Source organism: Toxotes jaculatrix, chromosome 10 (genome assembly GCF_017976425.1).
Source record: "Toxotes jaculatrix isolate fToxJac2 chromosome 10, fToxJac2.pri, whole genome shotgun sequence".
In the NCBI taxonomy this organism is placed as follows: domain Eukaryota; kingdom Metazoa; phylum Chordata; class Actinopteri; family Toxotidae; genus Toxotes; species Toxotes jaculatrix.
In genome coordinates, this window is record NC_054403.1 from 15032646 (window position 1) to 15049955 (window position 17310).

General features: G+C 43.1%; 6 protein-coding genes across 7 annotated transcripts in view; all 6 read left to right on the forward strand.

The window, feature by feature from the left end:
- The window catches only part of LOC121188170 (protocadherin gamma-A4-like), a 205088-nt gene that overhangs the window by 50081 nt on the left and 137697 nt on the right, over positions 1 to 17310 (forward strand). The window lies entirely within an intron of this gene.
- LOC121188877 (protocadherin beta-16-like) lies at positions 451 to 3749 on the forward strand. The gene is made up of 3 exons (XM_041048824.1): positions 451 to 734; positions 2028 to 2796; positions 3738 to 3749. Exons 1-3 carry the CDS (start codon positions 451 to 453, stop codon positions 3747 to 3749), a joined length of 1065 nt encoding a protein of 354 aa, XP_040904758.1.
- Positions 4021 to 6390, forward strand: LOC121188185 (protocadherin gamma-A11-like). The gene has a single exon (XM_041047797.1). The coding sequence runs from the start codon at positions 4036 to 4038 to the stop codon at positions 6388 to 6390; it is 2355 nt and encodes a 784-aa protein (XP_040903731.1). The 5' UTR covers positions 4021 to 4035.
- LOC121188879 (protocadherin gamma-A7-like) lies at positions 7234 to 9735 on the forward strand. Its single transcript, XM_041048826.1, has 4 exons — positions 7234 to 7614; positions 8372 to 8383; positions 8914 to 9669; positions 9727 to 9735. The coding sequence occupies exons 1-4, from the start codon at positions 7234 to 7236 to the stop codon at positions 9733 to 9735; spliced, it is 1158 nt and encodes a 385-aa protein (XP_040904760.1).
- LOC121188189 (protocadherin gamma-A10-like) lies at positions 10718 to 13042 on the forward strand. Its single transcript, XM_041047802.1, has one exon. It carries the CDS (start codon positions 10733 to 10735, stop codon positions 13040 to 13042), a length of 2310 nt encoding a protein of 769 aa, XP_040903736.1. The 5' UTR covers positions 10718 to 10732.
- Positions 14065 to 16490, forward strand: LOC121188186 (protocadherin gamma-A10-like). Its single transcript, XM_041047798.1, has one exon. It carries the CDS (start codon positions 14142 to 14144, stop codon positions 16488 to 16490), a length of 2349 nt encoding a protein of 782 aa, XP_040903732.1. The 5' UTR covers positions 14065 to 14141.

Sequence of the window (17310 nt, forward strand, 5' to 3'; positions counted from 1 at the left end):
TCTACTTTTATTTACAAACGGTATCTTGAAACTAAATCTCATCATACATTAGAGCCTTAGTACTGTGGTCGAGACCTTACTTGAATTCCACCATTTGGACTCTAAGGGACGCTGTTGGTCAGTAAAATGTTTTCTGTGTTTTGTCGTCATTCAGTCCATCCCCTGACTGAGTATACAGTGAATCAGCCTCTCTGTGTTTTGTCAAGGTTTGAGGCGAACACAGTCTGATCTACTTGCACGTTAAAGACTTGTTTAGATGCAATCAGGAAAACGGACATATCAGAACGAGCGATATCATCTTATCTGTCGGAGTAAAACCATTCTTTCGGATTCTTTGTTACCGTGATGGCAACGCGAAGATTTCCCACCTACACATCCTTAAAATGGCGATTGTTTCACGGACTGCGACGGCAAATAGCACTGCTTGTGTTTCTGCTTCATGTGGTTGACATGGTAGGTGGTCAGATTCGTTATTCTATACCAGAGGAGATGAAGAAAGGCTCGGTCATAGGTAATGTGGCGCAGGACCTTGGCTTGGATCTGAAAAGGCTCCGTTCTGGGCGGGCCCGCATCGTGACCGGAGAAAACGTTCACTACACCGAGCTGAAGACAGACAAAGGGATCCTAGTCGTGAATGAGAGAATAGACCGAGAGGAGCTTTGCGGAGACGTAACGCCGTGTAGCTTCAGCTTCGAGGTTATTTTAGAGAATCCAATGGAACTGCACAGAATAACTGTTGAGGTTTTGGATATAAACGATCACGCTCCCGTTTTCCCAAACAAAGATAAACCGATCAGTTTTGAAATAAGTGAATCAGCTGTAGTGGGAGTTCAGTTTCCACTGCAGAGTGCAGAGGATCTTGATGTGGGGCAGAACGCGCTGCAAGATTATGTTTTGTCTCTAAACGACAATTTTATTTTGAAGCAACATGCGAATCCAGACGGAAGTAAATACGTTGAAATGGTGCTCCAGAAGCCTTTAGACAGAGAACAACGTCCACATTTGTCTTTAAAACTAATCGCAGTTGACGGAGGAACACCACAGAGATCTGGTACAGTGACTATAGAAGTCACTGTGTTAGATGCCAACGACAACGCTCCAGTGTTTAATCAGTCAGTGTATAAAACATCTGTCATGGAAAACACAGTGAGAGGCACAAACGTTATTACTGTAAATGCCACAGACGCAGACAGTGGTTCATATGGACTCATTATTTACAGTTTGTCTAAAATGAAAGGAAGCGCAGCAGATATATTCAGTATTGATGAAAACACCGGGACGATTTCTGTGTCCGGTCAAATAGATTATGAAAAAGACAGAAAATATGAGGTGAGGGTTGAGGCAAGGGATCATGGTGGTCTCACCGGGACCAGTAAAGTAATATTTGATGTTATTGATGTGAACGACAATGCTCCAGTTATAAATATTATGTCGTTTTCTAGCCCAGTATCCGAGGACGCACGTCCTGGTACAACGATTGCTATTTTGAATATAAAAGATGCTGATTCTGAGAAAAATGGGCTAATAAAATGTTCTATAGATGGAAAACTTCCCTTTAAAATCGAGTCATCTCTAACAAACTATTACAATTTAGTGTCCGATCAACATTTTGATCGAGAATCCATCTCTGAATATAACATAACGATAACAGCGACAGATTTTGGCTCTCCTCCACTTTCTAGCTCCACAAGATTACATCTGAAAATCAGCGATGTGAACGACAACGCACCATTATTTGATAAAAGCAGCTATTCTGCTTATATCACAGAGAATAACTCACCTGGATTTTCAATATTTGCTGTGAGCGCGAGGGACTCTGATTGGAATCAGAATGCCAGAATCTCGTATCTTTTAGAGGACACGCAGGTCAGTGGTAGTCCAGTTTCTACTTATGTGTCTTTAAACTCTGAAACTGGAGTTCTTAGTGCGGTTCACTCCTTTGATTATGAGCAAATTAAAGAGCTTCAGCTTGTGGTCAAAGCTCAGGATGGAGGCTCTCCTCCACTCAGTAGCAATGTGACAGTGAAAATACTGATCCAGGACCAGAACGACAACCCTCCTCAGGTTCTGTACCCAGTCCAGACTGGTGGCTCTGTGGTGGCTGAGATGGTGCCTCGTTCAGCAGATGTGGGCTATCTGGTGACTAAAGTGGTGGCTGTTGATGTGGACTCTGGACAGAATGCCTGGCTGTCCTATAAACTGCAGAAAGCCACAGACAGGGCGCTGTTTGAAGTGGGCTTACAGAATGGAGAAATCAGAACTATCCGCCAAGTCAGTGATAAAGATGCAGTCAAACAGAGACTGACTGTTATAGTGGAGGACAACGGGCAGCCCTCTCGTTCAGCTACAGTCATTGTCAACGTGGCGGTGGCGGACAGCTTCCCTGAAGTGCTGTCGGAGTTCACTGACTTTCCACATGACAAGGAGTACAATGACAACCTGACTTTTTACTTAGTGCTGGCTCTGGCTGTAGTTTCCTTCCTCTTCATCACCTGTTTAGTTGTTATTATATCAGTGAAAATCTACAGATGGAGACAGTCTCGCATCCTGTATCACTCCAATCTGCCTGTGATTCCATATTATCCACCACGTTACTCAGACACTTTGGGGACAGGGACTCTCCAACACGTGTACAATTACGAGGTGTGCAGGACGACTGACTCCAGAAAGAGTGACTGTAAGTTCGGCAGAGCTGGTAGTCAGAACGTGCTGATAATGGACCCCAGTTCTACAGGAACGATGCAGCGGATTCAGAGTGAGAAGAGCATCCTGGATGAACCAGACTCTCCTCTAGAGGTTAGTTTAAACTATTGTTTTACTGTTCCTCCCCTTGAGCTATCTCTTTGCTTAATTTCACTGATAAAAACAACTGTACCATATGCTGTTGTTTTCAGCACCATGGACAGTGTCTCAATTTTTGCATCACTTGTTAAAATGCTTTTTCTTTTAGAATCGTCATTGATATAGCTTTGGAAATCATATGCTTCTTATTAAATCTCACACAAACTGTGATATAAGCACTGTATGTTGCGTAGGGGAGATGTATTTTGGGAAAGTAATGCTGCATGAAACAATGTTCATGTTTTACATGTCTGCTCCACGTGTCCTGCCAACGCTACTTCACCTATAGCAAGGAAGGATGCTTTAAGATGAAAATGTCAAATCTGAGTAACAGTATCATACAGAACTGAAATCCCACACATACTTGCTATTCATATTTTTGAAGTAACTAACCTTCATGCGTTTGCACGTCATTTTATCAATGCATGTGTCTTAAAGCAGAATTGTTGCGTACTGATCTATTTTAGAGTAGGGTGCTTGAATTCCACATCAAACTTTATAAGCCCCTGTAAGTCATTCAGTCATGGGAGTGAGTTATCGCTTTAATCCAAGAACTCACTTGTATATTTTTCATGAAAAGAAAAGTTTTGAATCTGTTGTTTATTTTCGCTATAGAACTAGATGCAGTGTAGGCGAAGTGTTTGAGAAAGAGATTTAATTTTCTGTTATTTTTTGAAAGATCGTTTTGTGCTTTACTTTAACAGATTTTTATAAGACAAAATATGTTTTCATTTACAAATACTATATAAAAAGACGCCCATTGTGATGTCAGCGTGAGATAGAGATGTGTTCAATTTGTCTTTTTTGTGGTGGAGACTTCATTTGATTTCCACCATTTGGACTCTAAGGGACGCTGTTGGTTAGTAACATGTTTTCTGTGTTGTGTCGTCATTCAGTCCATCCCCTGACTGAGTATACAGTGAATCAGCCTCTCTGTGTTTTGTCGAGGTTTGAGGCGAACACGGTCTCACAGACTTGCATGTAAACGCGAAAGAGATTTTTAGATATAACCAAACCACGAATATCGGGACCTGATTTATCGTTATATTGATCGGATGTACATAACTTTACTGGATCTGGTTTTGAATCATGGCAACTCGAAGATTTCCCACCTACACATCCTTAAGATGGCGATTGTTTCATGGACTGCGACGGCAAATAGCACTGCTTATGTTTCTGCTTCATGTGGTTGACATGGTAGGTGGTCAGATTCGTTATTCTATACCGGAGGAGATGAAGAAAGGCTCGGTCATAGGCAATGTGGCGCAGGACCTTGGCTTGGATCTGAAAAGGCTCCGTTCTGGGCGGGCCCGCATCGTGACCGGAGAAAACGTTCACTACACCGAGCTGAAGACAGACAAAGGGATCCTAGTCGTGAATGAGAGAATAGACCGAGAGGAGCTTTGCGGAGACGTAACGCCGTGTAGCTTCAGCTTCGAGGTGATTTTAGAAAACCCGATCGAACTGCACAGAATAACTGTTGAGGTTTTGGATATAAACGATCACGCTCCCGTTTTCCCAAACAAAGATAAACCGATCAGTTTTGAAATAAGTGAATCAGCTGTAGTGGGAGTTCAGTTTCCACTGCAGAGTGCAGAGGATCTTGATGTGGGGCAGAACGCGCTGCAAGATTATGTTTTGTCTCCAAACGACAATTTTATTTTGAAGCAACATGCAAATCCAGACGGAAGTAAATACGTTGAAATGGTGCTCCAGAAGCCTTTAGACAGAGAACAACGTCCACATTTGTCTTTAAAACTAATCGCAGTTGACGGAGGAACACCACAGAGATCTGGTACAGTGAATATAGAAGTCACTGTGTTAGATGCCAACGACAATATTCCGGTTTTTAATCAGTCAGTGTATAAAGCATCTGTCATGGAAAACACAGTGAGGGGCACAAACGTTATTACTGTAAATGCCACAGACGCAGACAGTGGTTCAAACGGACTCATTATTTACAGTTTGTCTAAAATGAAAGGAGGCGCAGCAGATATATTCAGTATTGATGAAAACACCGGGACGATTTCTGTGTCCGGTCAAATAGATTATGAAAAAGACAGAAAATATGAGATGAGGGTCGAGGCAAAGGATCATGGCGGTTTGATTGGTACCAGCAAAGTAATATTTGATGTTATTGATGTGAACGACAATGCTCCGGTTATAAATATTATGTCGTTTTCTAACCCGGTATCCGAGGACGCGCGACCTGGTACGACGATTGCTGTTTTGAATGTAAAAGATGCAGATTCCGAGAAAAATGGGCAAATAAAATGTTCTATAGATGGAAAACTTCCCTTTAAAATCGAGTCATCTCTAACAAACTATTACAATTTAGTGTCCGATCAACATTTTGATCGAGAATCCATCTCTGAATATAACATAACAATAACAGCCACAGATTTTGGCTCTCCTCCACTTTCTAGCTCCGCAAAATTACATCTAAAAATCTCCGACGTGAACGACAACGCACCATTATTTGATAAAAGCAGCTATTCTGCTTATATCACAGAGAATAACTCACCTGGATTTTCAATATTTGCTGTGAGCGCGAGGGACTCTGATTGGAATCAGAATGCCAGAATCTCGTATCTTTTAGAGGACACGCAGGTCAGTGGTAGTCCAGTTTCTACTTATGTGTCTTTAAACTCTGAAACTGGAGTTCTTAGTGCGGTTCGCTCCTTTGATTATGAGCAAATTAAAGAGCTTCAGCTTGTGGTCAAAGCTCAGGATGGAGGCTCTCCTCCACTCAGTAGCAATGTGACAGTGAAAATACTGATCCAGGACCAGAACGACAACCCTCCTCAGGTTCTGTACCCAGTCCAGACTGGTGGCTCTGTGGTGGCTGAGATGGTGCCTCGTTCAGCAGATGTGGGCTATCTGGTGACTAAAGTGGTGGCTGTTGATGTGGACTCTGGACAGAATGCCTGGCTGTCCTATAAACTGCAGAAAGCCACAGACAGGGCGCTGTTTGAAGTGGGCTTACAGAATGGAGAAATCAGAACTATCCGCCAAGTCAGTGATAAAGATGCAGTCAAACAGAGACTGACTGTTATAGTGGAGGACAACGGGCAGCCCTCTCGTTCAGCTACAGTCATTGTCAACGTGGCGGTGGCGGACAGCTTCCCTGAAGTGCTGTCGGAGTTCACTGACTTTCCACACGACAAGGAGTACAATGACAACCTGACTTTTTACTTAGTGCTGGCTCTGGCTGTAGTTTCCTTCCTCTTCATCACCTGTTTAGTTGTTATTATATCAGTCAAAATCTACAGATGGAGACAGTCTCGCATCCTGTATCACTCCAATCTGCCTGTGATTCCATATTATCCACCACGTTACTCAGACACTTTGGGGACAGGGACTCTCCAACACGTGTACAACTACGAGGTGTGCAGGACGACTGACTCCAGAAAGAGTGACTGTAAGTTCGGCAGAGCTGGTAGTCAGAACGTGCTGATAATGGATCCCAGTTCTACAGGGACGATGCAGCGGATTCAGAGTGAGAAGAGCATCCTGGATGAACCAGACTCTCCTCTAGAGGTGAGTTAGGATAATCGTTAAGTTCTTTTGTGACTTTATCTTCATCTCCCTTTAACTTTAATACTTACATTGACAATGGACATTTGAACACTGTGCTGTCCTTTTCGGCACCATGGACAGCATCGCAGTTTGGCTAATTTAATAAGCATCCTTCTTCTGCAACACATGTTGCAGATGTAGCTCAGGGTTTCAAACCACTCCATTCAATTTATGTTTTGTCTGTTTTGAATGTCCAACATATGATATTGTTTTTGACTCATAAGTGCACATGTGCTGCAGACCTTTCCTTAAAAAAATAGTCGGTACATATAATAGCCGCACGTGGTTCTTAAAGGATGGTAAACGTGTTGTTCAAGGTACGCAACTAACAGCATTGTGAAAATATATTTTTCACGCTTAATTAGTAGCAGTAGATGTAACTAGATCCTCTGTATATGTTTCCATTCCGAGGGCTACGACTGTAGTGCTTATTTCTGTCAGGGTGGTTGTCAGTATTCAGTTGCTATGGACATCGAATTTGCAGTCATTTTCTTTCCTTGTGTTGATATGCAGTGACTGGACTCTAAGGGACGCTGTTGGTCAAGTAAAAACAAATGTGAACAGTGTTTTAGGCGGTGCCTTTCTTGTTTCTGCTCTGTGTTGGGTGGATGTGCTTCAGACCGTCAGCGACGTTGCGAAGGGTGCAGATAGACTGGCTTTGATTTAACTGTTTATTTGTACTTTGAGATAAAGGAAGCTGGAAATACGGATGTTTTTATTATACACGACACGTGAATGCCTTTGTTGTTAGTCGCTGGGTTGAATAAGAGTAGTGTTTTGGACTGAATCCTTCCATATCACGTATTTGAAAACATGGATTTCGGAAAATATTCCTGCCGGAGTCTAAGATGGCGTTTGTGCTACAAACTGGTGTCGCAAAGCATGCTGTTTCTCTTTTTTCTTTGTCATGCTGCCACTGGTCAAATACGTTATTCCGTCCCAGAAGAGATGAAGAGGGGGTCTCTTATTGGGAATGTCGCATTGGACCTTGGAATAGATTTGCAGAGGCTTCGTTCTGGTCGAGCCCGTATCGTGACCGGAGAGAACATCCAGTACACCGAGCTGAAGACAGACAAAGGGATTCTAGTCGTGAATGAGAGAATAGACCGAGAGCAGCTTTGCGGAGACGTGACACCGTGTAGCTTCAGTTTCGATCTGATTTTAGAAAACCCGATGGAACTACACCACGTTACAGTCGAAGTATTGGACATAAATGATAATTCACCTTCTTTTCACCAGCACGACATGAAACTAACGATTGGAGAATCAGCCGCTCCGGGAGCACGCTTTGTTTTACCAACAGCGAATGACCCCGATGTAGGAGTCAATGGCCTTCAGGATTATCATTTATCGCCAAACGAAAATTTTATTTTAAAAAAGCATGCAAATAGTGACGGAAGAAAATATGCGGAGATGGTGCTTGAGAAGCCGCTGGATAGAGAGCGATATCCGAGTCTGTCCTTAAAGCTGATAGCAGTGGACGGTGGAACGCCACAGAAATCTGGTACAGTAAATATAGATATCACTGTCCTAGATGCTAATGATAATTCTCCTGTTTTCAATCAGTCAGTCTACAAGGCCACTGTAATGGAAAATGCCGTAAGAGGTACCTATATCATCACCGTGAATGCAACTGACGCAGACAGTGGATCATATGGTTTGATTTTTTATTCTATTTCCAAAATGCAAGGCGACATTGACAGTATTTTCGAAATTAATAAGACGACGGGTGTGATATTTCTTTCAGGTGAGGTGGACTATGAAAAAACAAAGAAATATGAAGTACGCATTGAAGCAACAGACCAAGGAGCTTTGACAGACTCGAGTAAAGTTATAGTTGATGTGATTGACGTTAATGATAATCCACCTGCTATTAATGTGATGTCATTCACCAGTCCTGTGTCAGAGGACTCCCCTCCTGGTACAACTATCGGCATTATAAATGTAAAAGATCTGGATTCAGGTGATAACGGACAGGTCGCCTGTAGAATAGAGGAAAATGCTCCTTTCAAGATTAAATCTAATTTGAGAAATTACTACACTTTGGTAACAGACACAGTGTTAGATCGTGAAAGCGTTTCAGACTACAACATCACTGTTGTTGCGACAGATGCAGGAATGCCTCCTCTGTCAACAAAAAAAACCTTTCATTTAAAGGTCTCTGATGTGAACGACAATGCTCCTGTGTTTCCACAAAGTGTTTACACTGCGTTTATTTCAGAGAATAACTCTCCAGGTGTTTCTGTTCTCACTGTTAGAGCTAAAGATCCTGATGAAAACCAAAACGCCCGTGTTTCCTATATTCTGGATGTTAACGACGTAGGTGGATCTCCAGTTTCTGAATATGTTTCTGTGAATGCAGAAAGCGGAGTGATACATGCAGTGCGATCATTTGATTATGAGCAGATTAAACAACTTGTTTTCGTCGTCAAAGCTCAGGATGGAGGCTCTCCTCCACTCAGTAGCAATGTGAGTGTGAAAATACTGATCCAGGACCAGAACGACAACCCTCCTCAGGTTCTGTACCCAGTCCAGACTGGTGGCTCTGTGGTGGCTGAGATGGTGCCTCGTTCAGCAGATGTGGGCTATCTGGTGACTAAAGTGGTGGCTGTTGATGTGGACTCTGGACAGAATGCCTGGCTGTCCTATAAACTGCAGAAAGCCACAGACAGGGCGCTGTTTGAAGTGGGCTTACAGAATGGAGAAATCAGAACTATCCGCCAAGTCAGTGATAAAGATGCAGTCAAACAGAGACTGACTGTTATAGTGGAGGACAACGGGCAGCCCTCTCGTTCAGCTACAGTCATTGTCAACGTGGCGGTGGCGGACAGCTTCCCTGAAGTGCTGTCGGAGTTCACTGACTTTCCACACGACAAGGAGTACAATGACAACCTGACTTTTTACTTAGTGCTGGCTCTGGCTGTAGTTTCCTTCCTCTTCATCACCTGTTTAGTTGTTATTATATCAGTCAAAATCTACAGATGGAGACAGTCTCGCATCCTGTATCACTCCAATCTGCCTGTGATTCCATATTATCCACCACGTTACTCAGACACTTTGGGGACAGGGACTCTCCAACACGTGTACAATTACGAGGTGTGCAGGACGACTGACTCCAGAAAGAGTGACTGTAAGTTCGGCAGAGCTGGTAGTCAGAACGTGCTGATAATGGATCCCAGTTCTACAGGGACGATGCAGCGGATGCAAAGTGAGAAGAGCATCCTGGATGAACCAGACTCTCCTCTAGAGGTGAGGTTAAATCATGTCTCTTCGTCTATGTGTCTTTGCTAATCTTTCTGTGTGTAGTTGCATTGAAAGTGAACATTTGGGTGGCATAGCTTGATTTTCAGCACCATGGACAGTGTCTCACTTTGCACCACTTAACAAGATAAGGGCTTTAGTTCACAGTGTGATATTTAAAATAATAATGTGATTTATTACCGGTCAGGCCTACGCTGAACTTTCACGTTGCTTTGACACTGCACATTTTGATCATCAGTAATGAAACAAGGACAGGGGCAGCATCTTTTATTTGTTTTAATTTATTTTTAGCAAGAAAGGTCCAGATGAAAGTATAAGCTACTGCCATGCTACTGTAGGACTCGGAAGACATTTTCAGCAGTCAATCATTTCACCAGCAAACGTGGCTTGTTATTACTTATTCCCCGTTCTTCACGTTGTTCCCTTCTGCCTGCAAGTATATACCGGCCCACTGCTAATAGAAAAAAAATACACTGTGTATCTGGAATAATTTTGTGCTTTGCAGTCTGTGAGCTAAATCATAACTAAAACTTGATAACTTAGACTGTATTGAGAAGACTTCATTGCGGTTCAAAAGGTGCACGTGCTATTCGCTTTGTCGGTGCTAACTACAAAAACTTTAAATGAGCAGACTGAAAGACAATTCATTACCTCGTTAACGCTCTACCCACTAAGGGACGCTGTTGCTCACTGAAAAATTTTACAGTGCTGTCATTAACAGCACTCCCTCCCCCCATCGCCTCATTTTAGAGGAGAGGCTTTTTTTCCTGTAGAGGAAAGACGGTGATATACACGGCAAGATCACCGAGAGAAAAAGCTGCAGTAATTTTGGATCTTTTTTCCGGATTCCATCTAGCCTTCTATTTGCCATTCAAGGATTACTATTTGTGGACCTCACTACGGGCAGTATATCATGGCTACTGTCGGATTATTGCCACGTTTAAAAGGGCAGTTTTACTCAGGCCTGGGGTGGCCCACACGGTTAGTTGTATATTTTCTGTTTCTCGCATCGGTGGTGAATTGCCAGATTCGTTATTCTATCCCAGAGGAGATGAAGAAAGGCTCTCTGATCGGTAACGTAGCACAAGATCTTGGCTTGGATCTGAAAAGGCTCCGTTCTGGCCGGGCCCGGATTGTGAGCGGAGAAAACACCCAGTACATAGAACTGAAGGCAGACAAAGGGATTTTAGCAGTGAATGAGAGAATAGACCGAGAGCAGCTTTGTGGCGACGTGACACCGTGCAGTTTCAGCTTCGAAATCATTTTGGAAAATCCGATCGAGTTGCATCGTATCGTGGTCGAAATACTGGATGTGAACGACCATTCCCCCGTGTTTAGAAATAACCACGTACAAATGGAAATAAGCGAGTCCGCTGTGATCGGGTCTCGCTTCGTGCTGGAAAGTGCGGATGACCCAGACGTGGGACTAAATGGACTGCAACAATATGTTTTAAGCAGCAGTGACAATTTTGTCCTGAAAAAACACGCCAACCCAGACGGCAGTAAATTTGCAGAAATTATCCTTCAGAAACCGCTGGACAGAGAGGCGCAACCCCGCCTCTCCTTTAAACTGATAGCAGTGGACGGTGGAACGCCGCAGAGATCTGGCACAGTAAATATTGATATCACAGTGTTAGATGTCAACGATAATCCTCCAGTATTTAACCAGTCTATTTACAGGGCAACTGTCTTAGAAAACGCAACGCCAGGGACTCACATTATAAGCGTAAATGCTACGGACGCTGACAGTGGATCAAACGGCTTGGTGACTTATGCGTTTTCTAATTTGAAAGGAAACTTAGCTGACACGTTTAACATCGACAAGAACACTGGTAAAATCACGGTTTCTGGACAAATAGATTATGAAAAGGACAAAAAATATGAAATAAGAATTGAAGCTAAAGATCAAGGAGGGTTGACGGATCTCAGTAAGGTAATAATCGATATTGTAGATGTTAATGATAATGCACCGGTCATAAGCGTCATGTCCTTTTCTAGTCCTCTGTCTGAGGATGCTCCAATGGGCTCGACCGTAGCTGTTTTTAATGCTAAAGACGCAGACTCGGAAAGGAACGGGCAGATCACGTGCACCATAGATAGACAATTGCCTTTCAAAATAAAATCATCATTAACTAATTATTATTCGCTGGTTTCAGATACAGCTTTCGATCGTGAAAAAACAGAGGAGTACAACATAACTATTACTGCGACAGATTCGGGTTCCCCGCACCTGTCAAGTGCCATAAAGTTGCACCTTAAAATTTCTGACGTTAATGACAATCCTCCTTCGTTTGATAAGTTAATTTATACTGCTCTCATCACAGAGAATAATTCACCTGGAATGTCAATAATCACTGTCAGCGCACAGGACTCTGACTCCAATCAAAATGCGAGAATCTCTTATATCTTAGAAGACACACAAATCGGTGGTTTCCCAGTATCTACTTACGTATCTATACATTCTGAAACTGGGGTTCTGAGCGCGGTTCGCTCCTTTGATTATGAGCAGATTAAAGAGCTTCAGCTGGTGGTCAAAGCGCAGGATGGAGGCTCTCCTCCACTCAGTAGCAATGTGACTGTGAAAATACTGATCCAGGACCAGAACGACAACCCTCCTCAGGTTCTGTACCCAGTCCAGACTGGTGGCTCTGTGGTGGCTGAAATGGTGCCTCGTTCAGCAGATGTGGGCTATCTGGTGACTAAAGTGGTGGCTGTTGATGTGGACTCTGGACAGAATGCCTGGCTGTCCTATAAACTGCAGAAAGCCACAGACAGGGCGCTGTTTGAAGTGGGCTTACAGAATGGAGAAATCAGAACTATCCGCCAAGTCAGTGATAAAGATGCAGTCAAACAGAGACTGACTGTTATAGTGGAGGACAACGGGCAGCCCTCTCGTTCAGCTACAGTCATTGTCAACGTGGCGGTGGCGGACAGCTTCCCTGAAGTGCTGTCGGAGTTCACTGACTTTCCACACGACAAGGAGTACAATGACAACCTGACTTTTTACTTAGTGCTGGCTCTGGCTGTAGTTTCCTTCCTCTTCATCACCTGTTTAGTTGTTATTATATCAGTGAAAATCTACAGATGGAGACAGTCTCGCATCCTGTATCACTCCAATCTGCCTGTGATTCCATATTATCCACCACGTTACTCGGACACTTTGGGGACAGGGACTCTCCAACACGTGTACAATTACGAGGTGTGCAGGACGACTGACTCCAGAAAGAGTGACTGTAAGTTCGGCAGAGCTGGTAGTCAGAACGTGCTGATAATGGACCCCAGTTCTACAGGAACGATGCAGCGGATTCAGAATGAGAAGAGCATCCTGGATGAACCAGACTCTCCTCTAGAGGTCAGTTAAATCATGTCGCTTCGTCTCTGTGCTGTTTTTCTGTGTTCAGCTGCATTGACAGTGAAGAGCTGGGCGTTTTACCTTCATGTTCAGCACCACGGAAAGCATCTCACTTTGCATTGTATTTGCATTTTGTGTTAATGCGGACCGATAACTTGCTCGTTTTTTGTATCATAATTGCTTGTGCAGTGTGGTGATCTCCAGTCTCTTAATTCACTCATGTCTGTTGATAAACAATAGTTTAGTTATTAACTTCAAAATAATATCATCCTTTACTCTAAGTCCGTGTTTTGCTGTTTGTTATTACACACCCACGTTGCTTTGACTTATTTTTCATTTTATGTTTATTTCTTATATCGCAACTGCGTTTGTGCAGTGTGGTGATCGCCAGTCTCTTAATTCACTCGTGTCTGTTGATAAACAGTAGTTTGCATGTGACTCAGATTATTATACTGAGAATCAAAAAAGCCCCCTTCACTGCTCTCCTTTAACATCAACTAGCTTTACCACAATCTTGTCGTTTCCCTTTTCCTGGCACATCCGGAACCATGATAGAGTATTAGAGGTACTTTGTGTCATTTATCAGTTCCATATCTCAAGAGATAATTACAGAAAAGATGGATTACACTCAAGGTCAAGGTGAGATTATTTAAGATATTAATGTGTTGATTTATCCCCCCGTCAAAGGTGAGGCATTTCTTCTAGGAATGATTGTATGTTGCATGTTGTAACTGCTTTTGGACTCTGAGGGACGCTGTTGGTCAATTCAACATTATATTTCAAACACTACTACACAGTCTCCTCCTTTGCTGCCGTAGCCTATGAGAGAAAGGGAGACAAGTGAACATTATGTGGGCTGACATTCGAGGATAACAGACTCGCATTAACCAAAATCGCCACTGAGATAGCATCTACAGCATTTTTCTTTAGAGCTTCGTTGAATGTATTTTTCGCAATAAGCATCGTGCTTGGGTCATCATAGAGGATATTATCGTGTTTTTCTTTCGCTATGGCAAGTGGAACACTCCCCTACACCCAGTGCGTAAAATGGCGCTTTGGCCGCGGAAAGACCTGGAAGCTCCTGTTCTTCCTTTTTTATTTCAACCATATGGTCAGCGGACATATCCGGTATTCAATTCCAGAGGAGATGAAGAAAGGCTCCCTCATCGGTAATGTAGCTCAGGATCTCGGTTTGGATCTGAAAAGGCTCCGGTCTGGTCGGGCCCGTATCGTGACCGGAGAAAACAATCAGTACACCGAGCTGAGGACAGACAAAGGGATTCTAGTGGTGAACGAGAGAATAGACCGAGAGCAGCTTTGCGGAGACGTGACACCGTGTAGCTTCAGCTTTGAGATTATTTTAGAAAACCCCATGGAGCTGCATCAAATTACAGTTGAAATAACAGACATAAATGATCATTCGCCAACGTTTAAAAGAAATAGCATCCAGTTTGAAATCAGTGAATCGGCTAATGCTGGCTCTCGTTTTCCACTGACGAGTGCAGAGGACCCAGATGTGGGTGTTAATGGACTCAGAGAATATTTTTTGACCGATAACGACAATTTTGTTTTGAAACAAAGCTCTAATGCAGATGGAAAGAAATATGCGGAGATGGTGCTTCAGAAGCCTTTAGACAGAGAGGCAAATCCTCATCTGTCCCTGAAGCTGATCGCTGTAGACGGTGGAACTCCGCAGAGATCTGGCACAGTAAATATAGATGTCACTGTTCTTGATGCCAATGATAACGCTCCTGTTTTTAATCAGTCTGTGTACAAAGCTACAGTGATGGAAAATTCTCCCAGAGATACTTATGTTACCACCGTTAACGCTAGTGACGCAGACTTCGGGTCAAACAGTATTGTAACGTATTATTTTTCAGATTTGAACAGTGGTTTAAGTGATTTGTTTATGATTGATGAGAAAAGTGGCGTCATTTCCATCACAGGATCTGTCGATTATGAAAAAGACAAAAAATACGAACTTAGAATCCAAGGAAAAGATCAAGGAGGTTTGACAGATGCGAGTAAAGTGATAATTGAAGTAACTGACGTGAATGACAACGCCCCTGCTATTAGCGTGATGTCATTCACCAGTCCTGTGTCAGAGGACTCCCCTCCTGGTACAACTATTGGCATTATAAATGTAAAAGATCTGGATTCAGGTGATAACGGACAGGTCACCTGTAGAATAGAAGAAAATGCTCCTTTCAAGATTAAATCTAATTTAAGAAATTACTACACTTTGGTAACAGACACTGTGTTAGATCGTGAAAGCGTTTCAGACTACAACATCACTGTTGTTGCGACAGATGCAGGAATGCCTCTTCTGTCAACAAAAAGAACCTTTCATTTAAAGGTCTCTGATGTGAACGACAATGCTCCTGTGTTTCCACAAAGTGTTTACACTGCGTTTATTTCAGAGAATAACTCTCCAGGTGTTTCTGTTCTCACTGTTAGAGCTAAAGATCCCGATGAAAACCAAAACGCCCGAATATCTTATATTCTGGAGGATACTAATATCGGTGGATCTCCAGTTTCCGAATATGTTTCTGTGAATGCAGAAAGCGGAGTGATACATGCAGTGCGATCATTTGATTATGAGCAAATTAAACAGCTTGTTTTCGTCGTCAAAGCTCAGGATGGAGGCTCTCCTCCACTCAGTAGCAATGTGACAGTGAAAATACTGATCCAGGACCAGAACGACAACCCTCCTCAGGTCCTGTACCCAGTCCAGACTGGTGGCTCTGTGGTGGCTGAGATGGTGCCTCGTTCAGCAGATGTGGGCTATCTGGTGACTAAAGTGGTGGCTGTTGATGTGGACTCTGGACAGAATGCCTGGCTGTCCTATAAACTGCAGAAAGCCACAGACAGGGCGCTGTTTGAAGTGGGCTTACAGAATGGAGAAATCAGAACTATCCGCCAAGTCAGTGATAAAGATGCAGTCAAACAGAGACTGACTGTTATAGTGGAGGACAACGGGCAGCCCTCTCGTTCAGCTACAGTCATTGTCAACGTGGCGGTGGCGGACAGCTTCCCTGAAGTGCTGTCGGAGTTCACTGACTTTCCACACGACAAGGAGTACAATGACAACCTGACTTTTTACTTAGTGCTGGCTCTGGCTGTAGTTTCCTTCCTCTTCATCACGTGTTTAGTTGTTATTATATCAGTGAAAATCTACAGATGGAGACAGTCTCGCATCCTGTATCACTCCAATCTGCCTGTGATTCCATATTATCCACCACGTTACTCAGACACTTTGGGGACAGGGACTCTCCAACACGTGTACAATTACGAGGTGTGCAGGACGACTGACTCCAGAAAGAGTGACTGTAAGTTCGGCAGAGCTGGTAGTCAGAACGTGCTGATAATGGATCCCAGTTCGACAGGAACGATGCAGCGGATACAGAATGAGAAGAGCATCCTGGATGAACCAGACTCTCCTCTAGAGGTCAGTTAAATCATGTCGCTTCGTCTCTGTGCTGTTTTTCTGTGTTCAGCTGCATTGACATTGAAGAGCTGGGCGTTTTACCTTCATGTTCAGCACCACGGACAGCATCTCACTTCGCTTCCCTTGATAAGAGTTGCTTTTATATGACATTATTAACTTCAAAGTAATATCATCCTTTACTCTAAGTCCGTGTTTTGCTGTTTGTTATTACACACCCACGTTGCTTTGACTTATTTTTCATTTTGTGTTCATTTCTTATATCGCAACTGCGTTTGTGCAGTGTGGTGATCGCCAGTCTCTTAATTCACACGTCTGTTGATCAACAATAGTTTGCATGTGATTCAGATTATTATACTGGGAATCACAAAAGCCCCCTTCACTTCTCTCCTTTAACATGAACTAGCGTTACTGTAATCTTGTCGTTTTCCTTTTCCTGGCACATCCGAAACCATGATAGTGTTAGAGGTATTTTTTCTGTAATTTATCAGTTCCATATCTCAAGACCTAAAAACAGAAAAGCAGCATTACAGTCAAACTCAAGGTGAGATTGTTTAGGATGTTAGTGTGTTGATTTATTTTCTCCAGTCAAATTTGAGGCATTTCTTCCAGGAATGATTGTATGTTGCATGTTGTAACTGCTTTTGGACTCTGAGGGACGCTGTTGGTCAATCCAACATGATCTTTCAAACACTACCACACAGTCTCCTCCTTTGCTGCCGTGGCCTATGAGAGAAAGGGAGATAAGTGAACATTATGTGGGCTGACATTCGAGGATAACAGACTCGCATTAACCAAGACCTCCACTTAGGTAAATCCACTAAACTGGAAC